Here is a 21936-nt window from a genome sequence, read left to right as displayed (position 1 = left end):
TCTGTTGTGTTCTTACATCAAGGAAAGAGAAAAGTCAAGAGTGGTCCCTGAAACTTTGGGTTTTGTTAAACCACCCATTTCAACTCCACCACAATACAGACTAAGTTCCAACACAGGAATTTCAAAAGATATTCCGATATTTCATACTTGCTTCCATGTCTTCACATTCTATTCCAGTAGTCCCAAGTCTTAACTTCTTCTACCATCAACTCAAGACTTGAAGTTCAGCTAGGTGCAGTCTTAAGACAAAGTTGATAAGACACATATGTATTAAAGTGTGAGTTCCTGAAACAGATAAAATAACCTGCTTCCTGAGTACAGTTGTGGTGTAGGCGCTAGGCATTTGTTTTCATTGTAAAAGGAGAAATAGGCAAGAAGATAGGGAACGGATTTTTAAAAGGCCAAATTCCAACAAGACAGATATTAGATCTTGGAAATTGCGAATAACTTTTGACTCCATAGTTTGCCTTGTAAACATATTGAAGTGGGGGGCTGATCCCCCCAAACCTCTGACAGGCCTACTCCCCTTGATCTGATGACAAGGCCTGTCCTTTAACTTCTACACTTTAAGATGTCATTCTTGTGGCTTCCAGACTGGAACTGCATGTTGGGAGCTCTGCGGTTCTGGGTCTTAGAGGGATAGACATGCTGTCCTTGCTCCACTAAGCTTCATCCTGTGAATCTCTTTGGTATAGCCATGGTCTCACATCTCCTATAGGCCTTGCTTTACTGGGGATTCTGCAGCAGTTAGGCCCTCTAAAGGTATCTTCTGAAACCTCCAGGGAGAAAAACCATGCCTAAAGAATTAAAACCACAGTAGTAGCATTAAGGATTGCCATTTACACCCTTCATAGAGGTGGCCTCAGTTGCTGAAGGGTCCTCTTGAGCACAGTGCTCTGGGATGTGTGGAGTACAGGTTTGAGACAGTGTTGGGCACTGGGTTGACTGTGTGGCCCATAGAAGTCTGGGACCTCTCTGATACACTGAGCACTCTCTTGAAACTGTTCTGCCTCAAGGGTCTGGCACTTTTTAACATAAGATGGATGTGGTAGTCTCTGAGGTCACTCTCCATTGTTTTGCTAAATAGTACCAGGCTTCCCAGTAGGCATACTGTTCTCTTTACCCATGGTCAGTTGGGATACCTAGGCCTTCTCTCCTAAAGTTGTAGCCGATCTGAGAATTTTTTAAATCCTTACATTCTTTCCCTCTTTTGATTATAAATTTCATTTTATATTTTTGCTGATATGCAGTTGAAGGAAGCCACACAGTGTCCTGAATATACTGCTTAGGGATTTTTTCCACCAAGTATCTTACTTCATTGTTCATAAACTCTGTCTTCCACAAAGCATTGAAGAGTGACAATGAGACAGTATTACATGTTACAGTGGCTACAATTATTAAGAGACACACCACCGAATGTTAGCATAGATGTGGAGGAACTACTATTCACAGCTGCTGCATACAGGAGGGGAAGAGAGTACAAATACTTTGAAAATTGTTCTGGCAGTTTCTCTAAAATTATTTATGCCACCTAAGCAACAATTTAGCCATGCCATTTCTAGGTAATTTACCCAGTGGATTGAAAATGGAGATCTATAAGAGGACTACTACATAAATAATTCATACTCATTCTTTTATCCTTTGCCATCTTGGTTTATTCATAATACCTTTGGTGATTAATTCTATAGCCTTATGTGTTTATAGGTGTTGTAGTTTGTTTTCTGTTGGTATTGTAAGTGCTATGGCCAAAAGGAATTTAGGGAGCAAAGGGTATTATGGGATCAATAGAGAATGATATGTTGTCAGGTTGGGATGGCAGAGTTCCTGTGGAGTTCATGAAGTTCTGCTTACCCAAATACTGTCTGGTGGGCAGATCTTGAAGAAAAGGTAATGGTTGTGCTTTTTTATATGCTGATATTTAGAGATTAGAGGATATTACAGTGATGTGACTTAGTTGATGATTGGATACAGGTTCTAAAATGGACCTCTAATGATTAGTATCTCTTACTGATTTGATAGTAGAAGCAATAGGTAGTGATGAAATCAGTGGTGAGTGAGAAGCCTGAGGATTTAGCTACTCTGCTGAAATCCACAGGAAATCAAGATAGAATATACTACAAATACTAGCTGGTATGGCAACCCTCCCTTCCCGTCTAGCCATCTCTCCTTTTTTTCTTTCAACTGCTGCTCTCTTTAAGGTAGTCTGTGCTGCCCTTAAACACCTGAGCTCAAGTGGCCCTCTGGCATAGACTTCTCAGTAGATTGAATCGTACTCTGTTCCACCACACTTGATGAAGACTTTTAAAATAATATATAGGAACTGTGGATATTTTTAAAGACTATCTGTGAAGATACAGACACAGTAATGATACTTCTTAGTCAGAGAAGACATTTAAAGTATTTATTTTATATAGTGTGCATGAAGTCAAATATGAATCACATGAATGTTTCAGTTGAGATTGATGCTTGAATTTCCTTGTCCTTTTCTGGTTCTGACCTCAGGGTTATGCTGGTATCATAGAAACAGTTGGTGAGTGTTCCTTGAATAATCTGTGTTAAACAGAATTGGGACTATTTCCTCTTAGTGTTTGGTAGAGTTTACCTGGGGAACTAATTGAAATTGGCCTTTACACTCTGGGAAGATGCAAACTACAAGTTTAATTTCTCCAATAGATACAATAATCATGTTGTCTGTTGCTTCCTCACCAACTTTGGTAATTTCTTTATTTTGAAAAATAAAATTCAAGCTATCATAATTACAGTCACTATGTTGTATACCAGGTCTCTTGATGATGTTTATTTTAATTCTATTGATATAAGAACTTACATTTCATATTCTGAGTTGATGATGTTTATTTCATCTTGGGGTTGGGCCTAAAATATATTCTATCTTTAGTTTGTTTATTATGGTCCTAAGACTGAAATCTGGCTGGATTGCTCATGCAGGCCTTGATTTTCTGGGCTTAAGCAAACCCAAGTACCTGGAGCTACACAGGCCCATGCCATGGTGCCTGACAGCCTTGTTTCATAACCATATTGTGCATCAGTTAGATGGTGTAGTTTATAGCATCAGTTAGGTTGTTAGTTGGTCATCATGTTCAAGTAACATTTTTTTCACTAATCTTAACCTACATCTATTTAATCTACTATCAAGAGGTGTTACTATAGACTTACTATATTTATCCTTTCAGACCTCTAAGTTTTTGTGTCATGAATTTTATTTTTTATTATTTGTTTGGTTTGTTGAGGCTGGGTGTGGATTTGAAAGCTGTGTATGCTTTAAATTTTTGATGTCCCTGATTCAGGCTTCTGAGTAATGTAGTTGCAGGTGAATGCCACTATACCCAGTGCTATGTTGCATTTGTTTTAAAGCACTGCCATTTGATTCATAAATAATCAGGATAGTTATATGCATTAAAGAAATGATCTGATATCATTGTGAAATAACCTTATCCCTAAAAATAGCTTTTACCTTAAAACACACTTGCTTTGCTTAGATGTCCTTTTCTAAATGTTCTGTCATATGTGTCATTTCTGGGTAAGTTTATTTTTTTTTTCTGCTTTTGTACAGGAATGGTCATTTTTAATTGAATGCTAGCTGTGGTGAATTTAACCCAGTTGTAGAGCCTATAAATATTCCTGTGCACTTTTCTGAGCTACAGTAAGGTTCCTTGCTTTTCAAATTTTTGAGGCAGAACCCGATCACATTTAGCATAAGACTTGATTCTTCAAGTGCTATGGTGGAACCTTTCTAAGAATTCTCCCCAGTGATCTGTGAATTATGAGCAGCTCTTTGTTTGGTCTAGTTGTGGCATCTCATGGCATTGCTCATAGTAATTTTAGGTCATGATTCTGTAGCATTGGGTTGTATTTTATTCTTATATTTTGTTTTTTAATTTTTATGCACATGGACTAGTCAGTTGCCTGGTAATTTCTGTAGTCTCTGAAGTTCTAAGACTTTGAAGCAATCTCCAATCTAAGACCTGTCCTAAAAACTTAACTGCTTTACTTTGAACTCTGAACTCTGTGCAAGGAAACTGTTATGCACCAACTGGGGTGTAACATGAGTTTTTCTCTGGCCCTTCTAGGTCCTGCTGCCCTTCTCTGTCCCAAAGAAATATGCAGCTACTATATTTGTTATTAAGTTGTTGGCCATGGGCTAAGGTTTCTTATTTGCTAGCTCAGTCTTAATTATTTATCCATTTTTTAATAGTCCATGTATATCCTTGTGGCCTTATCTTACTGGAGAAAAGGTCCAGTACTTTTACTCCATTGGGGTCTACATTGCATCTGTTCCATGTCTCTACAGAGAAGAGAGGGATTTCCTGCTTCTCCCTGCTTATATTCTAATTCTGCCTGCTATGTCACTTCCTGCCTGGATCGCATGGTGACTTCTCTTTACTACATTTTCCAGAATTCTCCTTGTCTCCTAGTCCTACCTATCTTGCTTTCCTATTGGCTAACAGTGCTTTATTCATCAACCAATAAGACAAACATACACAGAAGACCATTCCCCATCACTGGGGGATTCTTTCCTGCTTTGACAGTACACTAAGGCATTAATAAGTCCCCCCCCCCTCTCTCTCTCTCTCTCTCTCTCTCTCTCTCTCTCACACACACACACACACACACCAAAAACAAACAAACAAAAAACCCTAAATAAACAAGAAAATGGAACAAGATCGTAGGTATTTCGTGAGACTGAGCTGGCCCTCCATCATTCTACGTCTTAATTTTTCTGGAATGTTTGTAGGTTCTTGTAGAAAAATCACCAAAGCTAGCTAGTCTCATTGTCACTGCATGTCACTGAACAACAGTCTAGTGGTGTGTGTTGAACTGTATGGATTTGTGCAGTGAAATGAGTTTAACACTTATAATCTGTTTAACTTATGTTCATAAAGTTCATAAAGAACTTTATGAATATCCTTTAAGAAAATAGTTTTTTGGAAGATTGTATCCAAAGCTGAACATGAACAAAATATTTAGTTTGACATTCCATTGTGGAAATAAATATGAACTTATATTATTTAATATAAGCAACCCCAACTAAACAATTGAGTAGTAAATAGGATGCTGCTGTTGTTTTGCTGCAGGTGCAGGTGATGAAGTACGAACCACAAAACTCACGTGGAGTTTATTGAGAAAAGGGAGCAAAGGGAGGGGTAGGTGTTGGCCAACCAGGAACATAAATGGAAGGGGGAAGAAGGAGCGAACAGGTGGGAGGTGCTCACTTAAAAGGGAAAGCTTGCACATGCGTACAGAATCCTTAATGCAACCACGTAATGCATGACAGAACCACGCAACACAGGGCCCTGTGAGCTAATTATCTGCCTGAATGCCAGTTGTCAGGGGGTGGGGTCAGCATAATGCCTGAATCCTTACATTACCACCTTTATTTAATATTAAAAAGGTAAGGAGCTAGGCGTGGCAAGTTAGGGAATAAGGGCATTGAGTTTTCAAGACTAGGTCCAGCTGACCTAGGGGGCATTGACCATCTTTTGGGGACCTGAAAATGCTGGGATGCTGCCATGCCTTGGAGTAGCTGATTGTTTCATCAATGTCCAGGTTGTATGGAACTCTCTGGCACCTCTTAGACCTGGCAAGATGTTGGCAGAGCAGAGGACAAGGTTAAGTTTAAGAAAAAACTTTTTCTTAGGTCCTGGTGCTTGAGGGGAGGAGGATCATAAGATGAGGGAGGGGTTCCTGAGGGGGTACCAAGATGAGGGATGGGAGTCCTGGGACCAGGAAAAGGATGAATAATATTTATCTGGAGTGAATCTAACTTGTTTGGGTGAGTCTAGTTTGGCTCCCTGTAACTTACAAGAATCCTTTAAATTTATGAAAATATAAGTTTTAGACACATTAGCATTTCATTGTGTATTATCTGTACCGGAATTTTCTTTTCTTTTTCTTTTTTTTCTTTTTTTTTCTTTTTTTTTTTTTTTTTTTTTTGGTTTTTTGAGACAGGGTTTCTCTGTGGCTTTGGAGGCTGTCCTGGAACTAGCTCTTGTAGACCAGGCTGGTCTCGAACTCACAGAGATCCGCCTGCCTCTGCCTCCCAAGTGCTGGGATTAAAGGCGTGTGCCACCACTGCCCAGCTTCGAAATTTTCATTGTAGAAATGGCAGTATGTTCATGTCAGAAATGATTTGGTTGAAAGCATTAACATTCTTAAAACTGACAGCTATCTTTAGCACAATGAAAAGCACCTTAATCTTGACCTTGCAGTTATCCTATAATATAATATGGTGTTTAGTGCTCTATCAAAGTTGGATTAATAGCTTATCAGAACTTTATTAATGTTAATACTATGAACAGTAGCATACAGAGAGAGAGAGAGAGAGAGAGAGAGAGAGAGAGAGAGAGAGAGAGAGAGAGAGAGAGAGAGAGAGAAGAGAGAGAGAGAAATCTGGAACATGTTTCATTCTTTTGAATATCTCAAATCACTTTTTTTTCTCGTCAGTTAAACCTTTCTATCCTCAGACCTTCATACATCTTACACTTTCTTATCTTTGTTTTGCTGCAGCTGCAGGCAATGAAACATGAACCACAAAACTCAACAAAACCCATGTGGAATTTTTTTGGGAAAGGGAGCAGGTGTTGGCCAACTGGGACCAGAAATGGATGGGGAAGGGGAAAGAAGGAATGAACAGGTGGGAGGCGCTGGCTTAAAAGGGAAAGCTTGCACGTGCCTACAGAGTCCTTACACAACCATGTAATGCATGACGTAGCCATGCAACATAGGGCCCTTTGAGCTAAGTATCTGCCTTAATGCCAGTTGTCAGGGGGTGGGTCAACATAATGCCTGAATCCTTACAGATGCCAAAAGCTAAAACCCTGAAGGAGAAAATCTTTCCAAATGGAAGTCCTTCTGGGGATTGTAGGCACATACCATTGTTAACATTCCATGTAATTTTCTTTTGCTTTGCATTGTTTTCATTTCTTAACCTTGATATTTTAGATAACAAAAGGAAAGTTCTTGAAGGTAAATAAAAGGTTTTTTCCCTTTTAATTTAGATAATGTGAGTTCCCAGAAACTTCCACTAACTAATTATCGTACACTCACTACAAAGAGAGTAAGTCATTTTAGATAAGCTCACATTTCTGTACTGTTAAGATGTGTTCAGGAAGCCATGTGGTGGTGGTCATGAACCCTTTTAATCCTAGTACTAGGGAGGCAGAGACAGGTATCTCTTGAGTTCCAGCCAATCTGATCTATAGAGTGAATTCCAGGAAGGCCAGTGCTGTACAAAGAAACACTGTGTAGTTGTTTGAAAGAAAATGCCCCCCAAAAGGTGTGGCATTATTAGGAGGTGTGGCTTTGTTGAAGTAGGTGTGGTGTTGTTGGAGGAAGTTTGTCACGTGGAGGCCAGCTTTGATGTCTGTTTTTCAAGCTTCACTGTGACTGTCATTTGACTTTCTGTTGCCTGCAAGATGTAACACTCTCAGCTCCAGCACCAAGTCTGCCAACATGCTGCCATGCTCCTGGTCAGGATGATAATGTACTGAACCCCTGAGTGTAAGTGAGCCACTACAATTAAATGTTTTCCTTATAAGAGTTGCCTTCACAGCAATAAAAACTCTGTGACACCCTGTCTCGAAAAAATCATTAAAATTTGTTTTTAAAAAAGATGTGTTCAGATATAAAGGGAAGAATATTGATGGGAAAGAGGGAAAAAGGTTCATTTTGCTCATAGGCTCAGAGGTTTCAGTCCATCATAGTGTGAAGAAGCTGTCGACCGTGGCTGACAGGACACAGAGTGGGACAATGACTTTTTCTTCCAACAAAACACCACCTATGGCACTTTCAAGATCAAAAACTTCTTACATGCCTTTGAGATTGAGATTGAGGGTATAAAGGAAGAACTGGCATTGAGAGGATTGTTAGTGTTCTTGGTTAGTTAAAAGGTATGCATTATAAAATATTCAATATGTTTAAAATTTGTAAATTTTTGTTGTTTAAGTTTAAATTTGTTAAATAATAAAACTCATGAATATAGAAACTCAGTATGTTGAATAATGGGGAAAAATTTATAATTTGAATGTAGTAACAATGTATGTTATTTCCCTGTGTTTTTGAGAAGTGACTGAAGATTTTCAGTCTAAATGAAAAAAAAATTAAAAATTAGACATAACCATATATCTAAGGAGAAATATAACATAAGTAGTTTTGAAGCTGGGCATAGCAGTACTTTGCCTATAAACTGCAGTTCTCAGGCAGAGGCAGGAGCATTATCCTTGCTATATAGAAAATTTAAGGTTTGCTTGAACCACCCAGTGAAACCCTGTCTCAAAAAGAACAAGGTCTGGGGATGTCTCCGCAGTAGAATACTAGCGTGCTTAGGTACCAAAAATTTGATCCCAGCACCATAAAAATAAGTAAGTAGATAAAAATTCATGAAAAGAGATCATTCCAGGTTAGGTTCATACAACATAACAAGTTCTAAGCCAGCCTTAGTGAGACTGTCACCCCCAGAATCAAATATATAAATATTTTGGTGAAAAATAATTTGTACATTACTAGCATAAAACACAAGACTGATTTTTAAATATAGAAAGATACGATATATTTAATTTTGAGAGAAAACAATTGAAATAGATGACTGACTCTCCCAGCTCCCTTATAATATTAACATCATAGATACATGTGTCTGTTCTGCCTTGTTAATAAAATAGGGGACTTTTAGTATGATAATTATTGTCAGGCATTGTTTGAAAGCTCTTAAGTAAAGGTTATAAAAACATGTTAGGATACCAGACTATAGAGCTTTTAGTAGTAGTATTACAATAAACTTTTAATGTTTTATTTTGAAAATCTTTTATGGTGAAAGTGTTCTCTGCATCCCTTATATTCCTACCAGATGGAAACCTTTCTCACTGTGTTTATGATAAAACTTGCACTGTGGCTTTCTTTCCATTTTAAATGATATGTTCAAACCCCAGTATAGCTATTCACATCCAGGTTTGTTTCTAACTGCATTCTTCTTTTTCTCAGTAATTTTTATGGCTGATTGTTTCTCAGTGTATTCTTATGGAAAACAAATACAAAATATTGTTTCTTAGTGTATTTTTATGGAAAACAAATACAAAATATCTATGTTCTTCATGACCATACTCTGGTAATGTTTTATGTTGTAGTTAGGCTTGTTGTCTTCTTAAAAAACACCCACAAAACTGTGGCATAAATTTTTAAAGCTGAATTAAAAATTAGTTTTAATATAGATAAATACCTTCTTTCTTTCATTTATTACTGCTATTTGAATTTTTACTCATTAAGATATATAGAAAATACCAGTTTAATGAAAGGGATTTTATAACATATTATATAGAATGCAAATTATTTTTAAGGTGAGGAATGTCAAAAATAAAATAGAACCAAGTAAAGAGTCTGAATTATTTACAGGCCAAAGGCTTAAAGGTACATCGCTCCAGCACAAATATTAAGTTATGGAATAGGAATTTCAGTTTGCCATAAATCTGCCTGCCATCGAAGCTTAAAGTAAAATAGTTTTGCCCATCTAAAGCAACATCAATTTGCCAGTCAGTGCTTCATGTATCAAAGAGCGTTCTGTGAAAATATCAATATCATTGGTTAATATAAATGAAATTAATTTTTAAAGCTAGGCTAAAGGTTGACATCTGAAAAATTGCATTACTTTGCAGAAGAGAAATTTCTGTCTTCTAGTGAAATTTCAGGTCATGAGGGCAAGTAATTTTCACAATCTTCAATGGGAGCCAGTGAAATATGAACTTCATTGTCACCTAGCCCCAAAGCGATAAGATAAAATGAGCTGATACATCATTTGCTGTGGTTTTATCATCTCCCTCAGTAATTGGAAGAGAAAACATAAGAGTGTGTGTATTTGTATGCTTCCCTGTCTTCCCTCCCAACTGCCCCATCATCCACACCCAGGCTAAAGCCATTTTAGCCCAATCAATACAAAGGTCATGCAGCATTTTTTTAATATATTTTTAATTTTTCATGCTGACTAAAACTGCCAAGTAGGACATTAGAGTAATGAATATATTTAATTGGATTTGTCACCCATGAAAATGTTAAGGAGAATGCTATACTGCATCATAGTCCTAGTAGCAGGAGAAAATACATAGATGAAAGAAATTAAATAACTCATAATTAATTTAATAGTTTTTTGTTTGTATTCATGACTTACAGTTTTGTTGCTGTTTTGCTTTCAAGGAATTTAAATCTATTCTGAATGTTCATACTCAGTTACAACAAAATCATTATTTTAAACTCTCAACTGGAGGCAACATCTTCCACTTTCCTAAAAGATATTTCTTATATTTAAGAATATACTATTAAGAATAGTATTATGTATAACACATTAAAGGTTATATGGTTGATAAAGAGAAATCCTTAAAACAATTCAAATTTATTATTAGGAAAAATGGAAAGTCATTCTTATATTATTTCAGAGAAAACTACAAAATATGAAAACCATCACTAATACAACTTTAAACAATTGATTAAATTTATTTGAATTTACTTTCTTATACTGCAGTTGCTAGAAACAATATATATTTACATGCATATTTAGTGGTGAACTCATTGGAGAGTAGCTTTCAGCATGTCTTTTTGTTTAAATATACTTTTAATATCTTAATATCTTCCTATGCTCAGGTTTATGACTTATGACTATAGTCTATGTCCCTAATTTTGGGACATAGAAAATATCTTTTTAACTTTCAGTTAGTGCCATTGTTATTTGCTGGCAAGATTAATTTCTGGTTTATGCACTAGATCTAAAACATCTCTTTTGACAGTAAATGTGTCTGTAAAGTTGAAAAATGGTTTTATTGTAGAATTCAAATACTGTTGTTGTTATTTATTATGTGATATTATGCTTCTAACTGCCAAATTCTTCAGAAATCAATAGGGATGAGTAAAACCATTCAAAATTAGGAAGTGTTTAAAAGACGGTTTGCTATACTGGTTTACTAATAGTACGTTTTTTAAATAGCCTTTTTAAATCGTAGTTATATAGACTTCTTATTGATTTTGTTTATGCAGACTTTGTTGTAACTATTTCCTATTTTGTAGATAAAATGTTTCCCACTTTTTAGCTACAATTTTCCCTTCTAGAAGAATGTTAAAATAGTTAAATTTTACTGAGGTTGTAATTTTTAGGGTGTGTAACAAAATCTCCCCTCTTTGCTCCTTTACTATAGTGAAATAAACATGGCTTTAGCTATTTAAAATCTATTTTTAAATTGTAAATAATGTATTATCTAGTTGGGCTAAAGAAATGTGGGTTTCTAATTTTTTTGTTTGTTTCTTTAGGGTAAGAAAGCAAGATTTTTGGTTAAAGGGAATGAAAATGCTTTACTCTGAAGCTAAGAACTGTAGCATGATAAAAGAATTTTCTTATCTAATCACAGAAAACTATATATAAAGTAGAAAAAGAAATACATTTATTTTTGGAGAATGTAATATAGTTTCAAAGAAGGTGCATTTGATATTAATAGGAAGAAATTTGGTATGTATTTGTATATTGTTTTTATGTAAATACTGATTTCCTATTCTAACACACCCATTTTAAGATTTAATATGTAAATCAGCTTTGTTAAAACAAATTGTTCTTAAAGTTGAATTCACTAATCACACTAAAAATAATAAAACAAACTGGTAAAAATTCAGAGAAAGTGCTGTGGGCTTATGCTTTCAAGCTATTCTAGACTCAGGGTCATAACTGCCGAGCAATGGTAATGATACAGTTGCCATAGCAACTGATTCATTGGAGGGCTAGACCTCTGTCTAGGGTGCTGTCAGTATATGTAGAGTTCCAGTGAACAGAAAGTCCCACAGAAGGGTCTGCTTCTACCTAATCCAGTTTTAATTGAACTCTAGAGACTTTGAAGTGAAGCCTCAGACCAGGCACACAACTCCTGTTCCAGTAAAAATGAACCTTGTGTTCAGCTAAGCCTCGGCTGCGTTCCAATGCTGACATCTCTTCCTAATGAATACTTTCAAGAAATGCTATTATCTCAATTTCAGGTAGAAACTCTTCAGTTAGGAGGTTCTCCATTTCTATTTTAAGCTACAAGTTAACTATAGAGGTATTCTCTTTTCTTTTCTTCTATATATATGTAGGCTATTTTTTGTTAAGATTTTTAAATCTAGATAGTTTTATAAAATTTTCTGTCTCCTGTTTTTCTGAGCTTGAAAATATGATTAAACTTTGGAAGCAACCTTGATACTGTTTATATGCTACTGTTTGTGTCAAGTTTGGACACATGTAAAACAACACGGGCTTCAGTTCTTGGAATAAGTATATGAGTAATCTAAACATACATGTGAATGATAAACCTCAAAAATAATGATGGATTCGAAGAAAGAAGAAAGTGGGATCAGGAACGTTAGATGTAGGAATTTCAATACTTACTTCTTTAATTATTATTATTATTATTAATTACTTGGTTTTTCGAGACAGGGTCTCTCTGTGTAGCTCTGGCCATCCTAGAACTTGCTCTGTAGACCAGACGGGCCTCAAACTCAGAGATCCACCTACCCCTGCCTCCTGAGTGCTGGGATTAAAGGTGTGCACTACTACCCTGACACTTTAACCTGTAAAATTTATTCAACAGTATGACATAAGATTAAGATTTTATAAGGTTGAGTATGTGTGGAGATTATGCCATTTTGTGTAATTTTCTGTTTTTATGTTTGTTAGAATAAAACACATTTAAAGGAGAGTGGCACTGTGTTTTGGGTAGATCTTTGAAATAACCTCACTATTTAAATCAATAGAATATATAAGGAATTTTCAGTAAGTCATAGAACTACCTGAATATACTAAAAATCTTAAGAACAGCATTTTATCATGCTTGTTTCTGTTGATGAATGGAGACTCTAGAATGCAATAACTCTTTAGCTTTGTGATCATTTCTGTGAAGTGTTGGCATCATTGCTATCTATGAACAGTAGGTTATATCAGAGATTTCAATGATCAAAAAACATGGAATTTTCACACCAGTATACAGTATTTCTAGCATGTCACAGCACGTAAGAGACTCTTTGTTGTATATTTTGGTTCTCTCCTTCCAGTGTTAAATAAAACACACACACACACACACACACACACACAAAGCATTTAGCTTATTAAGTTTCCAGTGAGTCAAGTTCCCAACCCCTTTTTTCTTTGGAGACAGGGTCTTGCCTTATAGACCAGAGAAGCCTTGAATTCACAGTCTCCACTATTCAGCCTTCTGGGTACTGGAATTACAGGAGTCTAACACACTCCTCACTATATGATGATTTTGAGGAACATGACAGTGTGGAAGGCTATATTCTGCCACTAACTTGTAAGGAGACTTTGCTTTAATATTTAACATGCCCTTTAGAATGCCACATTGTACTTATGAACAGTCATTGGATATATTGTTACACATTTGTAAAATATATAATGTATAATATATTCTTAATACTTGATAAATATAGGGTGGTGAACTCATGTATAGAAACTAGGTAGACAGCAGTAAATGATTGAATATTTACTTAAATTAATAAATACAGCTACTTACTTTTCCTAATAAATCAAAAAACTGAATATTTATGTAAAGACCTGTTGTCTCGATGTTTTCCACTACTCAAAATTCTCTTAAGATATCTTTTGTGCTTCCCTCACTTAAAAAGAGAGGGAGGGAGGGAGGGAAGGAAGGAAGGAAGGAAGATTGGAATCACGTGTGGAGCTCAGGCTTCTAGGCTTCACTCAGTCATCTCAAAAATAAAACTTTGTGCCATTTTTAAGGCTGTAGAATGTATTTGGATTTGTTCCTGAACCAAAACTCATATTCTGCCCTTTAAAGCAGGAGAGGTGATAATCAAACAAGTATCTATGTCAGGAGGTCCAAGGTATTATAAAGAAACCTTGGTACATTTGGGGTTTGGGTTTTACTAGCAGAACGTGAAGACTCTAGGATTGTCTGGGAAGATGACAGGAACAGAAATTTAAACGTGCATGAATGTCTGCCTTCAGGTTTGGAAGAACATTCCAGGCATAGAAGAAAGCAAGGAGTAAAACAAACAAAACAAAACCTTGATCTGTCCTCTTTCTGCTTATTCCTTTCTCTTGGTTTTATTTGTGCTGGTATTTGTTATAAAATTGTGAAGTAGAACATTGTTGCCAGTTTCAAAATTGAGAGATGATTACTAGTCTGGTTCTTGAAATTTTTATAGTACTTTTCAAAGTTGTATGTTTTCTAATGTCTCATGTACCAAATTGAAAAAAATAACTGAAATAAGTTTGTTTTTTTTTTAAATTTCAAATAAAATGCATTTTGTGTTGAGGAATATAGATTTATTTGTAGGTCAGGTCTGGGATATGGAGGTGAACAAAGAAAGGATAGAGTGTAGGATAAATCATCATTTATCATTTTTTTCTTCTGTGTTTATTTCAGTTTTGTCCATGTCATGCAGTATCACAGACACAGGTTTTTTTCATTTCTGATTTTTAGTTGGTATTGGGCTACAGAGATATATATTAATTTTTAATTTAGTTGATCTCATAGATTTTTATCAGCTCTTGATAGGAATGGCATTTGATTTTTTTTTTTTTTTTTGGAGAAATGCTGAATCTGAATTCCTTTCAGTTTCTCATAATTAAGCTTTTGAAATGATCTTTTTGAAAACAAACGTTGAATAACAAGGCAACAAAGTGGCTTAGAACTAAAGACAGGATTACCTTGGATTGGCAAAGAATTTTAAGCAACTGTGTCTGTCACATGGGATGACAAGAATTGTAACAAGTTACTCGGACAGCCACCCACTCCATGGAGAGATTATGCTGAGCTTATTTGCAGGGTTATGTTTAGCTTTGACTGACAAAATGATACTTAACGCTTATACAGTTAATCTTTGTGTTTTCTGATTTTTTTATTTACCAATGACCTTAAAATTTTTGAGAGTGATGAACTAACACATATTTTTAAAGCAGGTAAAAGGCAGCACTGAACAAATTATAATCACATATGTAAAATCCATTTGTATAAAAGAGCCAAAAGCACATGTCATTCTCTTGAATTCTTACTTTTGAAGTTTTATTTGAAACTTAGTTTCTCTAATAAGATTTTTAAATTTATCAATTAATAGGGCTACAAAGAAACCTGAGTGTAGGTTTCTTTGTTTTGTAAAGCCCAAATATGTTAATGTAAAAAGAGATTTAATCTTTTCACTCTACTTTTTCATGTAGTTACTTTTCACAAATTACAGTGCATTTTCTTCATTTCTTTCCAAACTGTTTCATTATATGTTAAATTATTTTTCTTAGAAATTGTTTTTCTTAGCAGAACCTTTTCTGTTTTAATTGGAGGGAAATAACACTCACAGAATGTAATACGGTGACTTAATTGGGGTTATCTTTTTTCTCACTAGATCTTGGCATATACAGAAGGTCTGCATGGAAAATGGCTGTTCACAGAGATAAGATCAATCTTTTCTCGTCGTTATCTTTTGCAAAATACTGCCCTGGAGATCTTTATGGCAAACAGAGGTAATATGTTACAGAAGTACATTGTTAAAAGGCTAACTTCCCCCTTTCTGGGATGTCATTTTTGAATACAACATGTTGTTTCTATTTAGATTGGATCTATAGTTTACCCACTGCCCTGTTGACCTCATCTCTTACATCTCACCCATCATCATGTGATTTTTATCCCCCCAATCATTTTTAGAATAATTTGTAGCTCTTTTGTTTTCCTATTTCACAAATTGGTGCAATGCTCTATAAATATGAATAAACAATGACTTAACTATAGGTGAGTCAGTTGTGGAGTTTCTATATCCCCAGCATTGCCTTGATTGCTTCTGATAAGTGGCTACGTTTTGGAACAGAAAAATATAATGAAATGATTTGTATACTTATTTTGTCTTTTATCTAACCTATTGTATTTATTTAAAGAGTCAGAAAATAGTACTAAGTTGTCCATTCTTAATAGTTGAACTAAATTTTGGCTTGTGGATTTAAAATGCAACTTCATGAGATACATTCATACAAGAAGGGTAGACAAGTTGAACTTGAAGGAAAAATTATTGTGTATTAGTTGAGGTACATAAGGGAAAATATGTAAAACCTGATTTCTTTGTTATACTTCTAACTTTTACATATGTAGCTTGGTGGTTTCTTATTTGTTCTGTAATCTCCATGATTTAAATCTACACAGAAGAGCACATATTATATGCATACATTTTCCCCCTGTATAGTGGCATGTGCTTACAGAGAATACAAGCACATTTAGGGAACAAGCTTTTTACTTTCTATGAGCATCTCCACAGTCCTCAATAATTTTTTGCTAATGCAAGCTTTATTCTTCTAGATGAATAATTGAGATGTTACTTTGCACTTTATTTAAGTCTGTATTCTTGCTTAGAAGTAGTAGCAACTTTTCCAGCATTTATCACTTGCTCATCCTCATTCACTTTTCTTCTGTGGAGTTCTGTAGACATTTTTTTATTTGGGTGTTTTCTGACATTTCTAACCTCAGCCTAAGTCTTCTGACATAACTTACACTGGCTTATTCTTTCATCCTCCCTCATATTTAATATAATGGTGGGTATATAAGGAAACCTTATTTCATCACCACATGAATATGGCATTACAATATATTTTGTGTGTGCTTAGTTAATGATCTGCTATTTATTTTCTAAAGACTTGTTAGTTAATCCATTGTTTAAAAGCTACAGCAACAAAATAAATCTTTTACAACTTAAGTATTTTTTTTCTGACCAAGCAAAACACTGTTTCTAGATGAGTTTGTAGCATACATTGATTCTGGTACTGCTAATATATAATTAACATTTTGAGACTAAAGAAATTAATATCTTATAAAGTTTATCATTATTTTATGACTATCATCTTTTTAAAGATAGGTAAGTATGTTATGACTTGTGAAATTAGCATATCAAATGTATTTTATTACTAGATGCTTCTTGATACACTTGTACATGGGTAATTACCTTAAAATAAATGATTAGGAAACATTTTCAGTTTGCTTAAGAACCGCAGAGAAAAACTTTTGTTTCAAGACAGAATATTTCTGGTTGACGTTAATGTGTGAAATAGAAACATTAAAATCTTATAAAGAAAATTGCTTTCAAATGGGTCATTTCTTGATATACAATGGATTATTTCTTAGCTATATTTGTAGCTTTTAATGGTGGGTTGGTAACTATGTGAACTTTAAATAGTTCTAGAAACTCATACATGGGTATTGGAGTTGTAAACATTGAATGTGTATATTCACAGTTGTCACTGTATAATCCCAGCTTCATGTTATACATTGAGACTATTGTAATTTAAGAAAAGCAGCATGTGAGAGAAAGATGCCATGTGATAGGGTTCAAGCAGAGGGGTTTTTTTGTTAGGGAAAGGAATCATGAAAAGGGGGAAGGGAAGGGGAGAGATAGTCCTCTGGTGACAGGAGCAGCAGGAAAGAGAAAAGAGAGAGAGAGAGAGAGAGGAACCGACAGACAGAGGGAGAGAGGTGGGGATGGGAGGTGGGCTGGGCCCTTTTAAAAGGGAACATAGTGAATACACACAGCTGGTGCTCTTAGTGGCTGCGGCTGAGGGTGTATCCTGTCAGAACCCCAAGGACAGGCCAGTACAGATGTCTGAATACTAACAGAGACAATTTTAGTTTTTCTGTAAATACTGTTGAGACTCCTGTGTATGACAATGGGATCCTTGAATGAAGCAAACACCACCTGTAGAAAATTACTACAACATTTGGGTTTAATACCAACTGTATTTAACAGATACTGAGCTGAGAGTAACTATTCTATTGGATCAAGAAAGTCAGTTTTCTAAAAAGGATATCACTGTTTTCTAATTTTTAAAAATCACTTGTAGTTGCTGTAATGTTCAACTTCCCGGACACTGCCACAGTAAAGAAAGTGGTGAACTATCTACCTCGTGTTGGTGTGGGAACCAGTTTTGGATTACCTCAGACCAGGTACTGTTTTATCTGTAAACAAAAAAAGGAAATATTCTGATTAAAATCTTGTTAATTAACATATATTAGTGTTTATATTTGTTTTGAAAAATCACCTTTGGTTTTCGTTACTTAATAACTGATCGTTATTAGAGTTGTGTTTTCTTGTTAGTCAACCAAATCGTAATACAAAAAGTGGAGTATCTCTCAGAGAGCATGTTTGAAAATACTACAAGAAAAAGGTTCTCTAGCCCTTCCCAGGAGTGTATGTGTGTGCACATGAGCTCATGTCAGAAACTTTCATTCATGCTTCTTACTTTGTCCTGTGGATAAAAGCAATGTATTTCCATATGATAACACTATATTCTAATCAACGTGGCAAAAACCAGAAAGATAATAATCCAAACATTAAGTCAGATGTAAAATGATTAGAATGTTGGATGTAAATTGGTACTAGCACTTTGCATACTCTTTGAAAACTTTAAATCAGCACATCCAAAATGCCCTATATCCTAACTGTGTTAGTCTGGAAAGAGGTCCAGCAGAAACCCTTGCTTATGTTTACTGTATAAGATATACAGCAGTGTTCCGAGGAGCACTATTTGTGATAAGTTCAAACTGAAAACAAGTTCATCAGCAACAGGAAAATAAACTGCTGTGTTCATACAGTAGAATATGTAACAGTGAAAATGAGCAAATTATTGTCATGTGTAGTAACAATGATTAATTTATTAATGGAAACAAGAACAATCACCTCTGCTAATGTAATATTCTGAACCAGTTAACTTGTCTTTAATGTCTAAAGTTATTGTCAGGACACTAACTCATGTTTAGAGAGTGGTAGTTCATGAGTGTGCATTAAGAAGGCTTATGATGTTGGGCAGAGGTGGTATAAGCCTTTAATCCCAGCACCTGGGAGCAGAGGCAGGTGGATTTCTGAGTTTCAGGACAGCCTGGTTTACACAGAGAAACCTAGTCTTGGGGGAGAAGAAGAGGAGGAGGAGCAGGAGGTGGAGGAGGACAATGAGGACAAGGAGGGAGAAGGAAGACTTCTGACATACTTATATTTCTTACCTGAGATGATGATTGTCCAGTATGTGTATTTTATAAATTTTCATTAATAACATACTTTTGTGTTATAGTATAATAAATGCTTCAAGGATCATCCTTAATTCTATGACAGAAATAACTATTATTTTATCACATTGGATTTTTTTTCTTAACCTTTTTGTTGACATACTTGGGATAACTTAGAACCATAATTTGGGTTGAACTTTTTTTTTTAATTTAGTAGTCATTCAGTGTTTTTATCAGGCCACTGATTTTTGTTTTTAAAACAAAGTAAGCCCAAAATTAGAATGAAGAAAATAATAAGAACCAAGGCAGAAATAAATAATACAGAGACTTCAAAACTGTTAGAAATGATCAATAAAAGTTAAGACTTGATTCTTTTAAAAATAATTAAACAAACAAAACAAAACACTTTAGCTAGACAAAGGAAAAAGAACATTTAAACAGTCCATGAACATAGAATAACTTTCTACTTATATCTTGTTCAGTTTCTCCCCTCAGTGTTTTCTAGTTTTTAGTACACAGCATATCTCATGGTATAGGATTTGGAAGAGTGGAGGAGTCTTTTCATGGTGTGCTGGTAAGCTAGCTAATTTGAACCTAATTATTTCTCTCCAACTGAGTTAACTTATTTAAAAGCTAGTAGAAGTGCAAACACAGGAATTTTTCTATGTGTTGCAAAGTGTTTATGAGTAGAAATTAACAGTTTACTTGTAGTATGCCTCGTTTTTTTAGTTGAATAGTTTTATATTACTGTTTTTGTGGTGCTGGGAATCAAACCTAGGACCTTGAGCATTCCAAGCAAGCACTCTCATCACTGAGCCATATCCCTACCCTGAGCTGGTATTTATTAGTGTTTATTTCATATTTTATGGTAATATCCTATCACAAATGCATTTGGAATGGTATGTGCAAACAATGGCCAGAAAGAAAGAGCTTACCCCGGCCTGGGGACTTTGCAGTATGCCTCTTGATAGTAAGCATCAGCTTTGAAACAGTCTCTCTCTTCATCTGCTATTTCTTCAGTAGATACAGAATGTGGGTGTGGCTTTCTGCATAGCAAGTACTCCAAGAGAAATCGAGGCAGAAGACACAGAACTTTCTGTGATTTACACTCTCATTTCCACTCCATTGTGCTCCTCTCAAGTGAGTCACTAAGGACAGCTTAGCTCCCAGGAAAAGAATTATAAGTACCAGTTCTTGTGCACATATTTTTAAAATGCCTCAGGCTATTACTTTTATATGAAAATAGCAAAGTTCTTGTAGATTAGATATAACAGTTGTTTTATAATAACAAAATTGATTTTGACTAGGTAATACATTTCATGAGGAATTTCAAGGCTAGGACATGTCTCACTGGCAGAGTACTTGCACAGTACAAATATAGCTTTGGATTCAGTCCTTAGCAACACCATATTTTATATATGTATGTACATTATATACATACATATATATAATACATATATTTCTTAGATTATAAAAGCCTTTTTACTGATCATCTATTTCATAAATGTTTTATTTATCATCACTAGTGATAAATGAACAATCTTTGTGGTGTTTTTATCACAGTCAGTGAGAGATAAAAGTCTTAATTCATTAATCAATTTCTGAAATGGATTTTCAGCCCTTAAAATATGTCATACACTCAGCATTATGCATGGTAGACACCCGTCATCCATAGATGCTCAAACAAATGTGTGAACTAAATAGCAGTGGAGATGAGTTTCCTTGGATAAAATGATAAATGTATTACCATGAGACATTTATGTTTTTATTTGAAGAAATAGAACCAGTTCAACACTGAAGGGAGGCCAGTTTTATAGATGCTTGGAAGCAAGGAAGAGCTTTCATTGTTCTGGAAAAATACTAAAAGGCAACTGACAGTGGGACACTGTCTTAGGAAGAGAGTGTTGAGTAGGAAATCAGAGCTGATGTAAAACTCCAGTTAATAAGGAGTTAATGGTAATATTAGTAATGAGAAGCATCCCAATTTGAGATTTGTAGGAAGTAAAACTTACAGGATTTAGAGACTGGTTAGATTCCAGGCATGGTAAATGAGATGTTCAATATGTCTTCTCAAGTCCCAGCTTGAGCTCCTAAACAGCATTCACTGAGATTAACAGCACTAGGAAAGCAATGATTGTGGGGAGCTTTATATGCTTCTGTCTTCATGATTAGGAATTTAGGGAGGAAGCAGATAGAAAATAATCTTGGTTTTAGTTATATTGAAATTGAAACCCAGAGTAAATGTTCAGTTGTAAATTCTGAATAGAAAGTTAAAATGCCGGGGCACATTTAAAGCAAGCTGAGACCTGTCAATTGGTACTCAGTCTCCTGTGTATGAGATTAGGAGCCAAAACAGAAAGTGAGTTCATCTGTGGAAGAACTAGAATGACAAGAAGACTTAGGACTACATTCCAAGGAACCTCAACATTAGTTTCAAAACTTACTAGATAGAAAAAAAGGAGGAAGGAAGGAAGAGAAACAGAACTCCTCTCCCTCAACAAACCAAAATCCTGGGGAATGTGTTGCCAAGGGTTGGTAGCATTTCCATAACATTAGCTCTGACAGGAAGCAAATAAGAAAGACTGAACAGTGCCTGTTACATTTTATAGCAGTTGTTTAGGGATACAGTGGTTTAATGTGAGTTTACCCACACAATATCAGCAAGCTGTACTTGGTAAACAGGGCCCAAAATTTTGTTGTTTGTGAGATTTTCAATTTAGATATGATAAACAATGCAATTGGGGACAGTAAGACCAAAACATGTAACTTAACAGTCAGTAGAATGTGTGATAGTAGAGGCACTTGTGCTAAATACATAGCCTACCTTTAATGGCATGTAGCAAGTATGATCACTTTTCTTACTGTAGCCTTTTTGATCTGGAGTATCTGACTCTGCAGGATTAGGGTCCATAAT

The 21936-nt window shown here is 35.3% G+C and overlaps 1 protein-coding gene across 6 annotated transcripts in view; it reads left to right on the top strand.

The window, feature by feature from the left end:
- Lrba (LPS responsive beige-like anchor protein) overlaps window positions 1-21936 on the top strand; it is a 561457-nt gene that overhangs the window by 370337 nt on the left and 169184 nt on the right. For all 6 annotated transcript variants that reach the window (XM_027392996.2, XM_027392995.2, XM_027392998.1 and 3 more), the window contains 2 exons: window positions 15391-15508; window positions 17864-17966. In XM_027392996.2, the coding sequence (XP_027248797.1) occupies window positions 15391-15508; window positions 17864-17966 (221 nt within the window). The remainder of the gene's footprint in view (window positions 1-15390; window positions 15509-17863; window positions 17967-21936) is intronic.

This window comes from Cricetulus griseus, assembly GCF_003668045.3.
Source record: "Cricetulus griseus strain 17A/GY chromosome 1 unlocalized genomic scaffold, alternate assembly CriGri-PICRH-1.0 chr1_0, whole genome shotgun sequence".
NCBI classification, from domain to species: domain Eukaryota; kingdom Metazoa; phylum Chordata; class Mammalia; order Rodentia; family Cricetidae; genus Cricetulus; species Cricetulus griseus.
The sequence above is the reverse complement of the archived record's forward strand: the minus strand, read 5'-3'. Positions and strand labels throughout refer to the sequence as shown.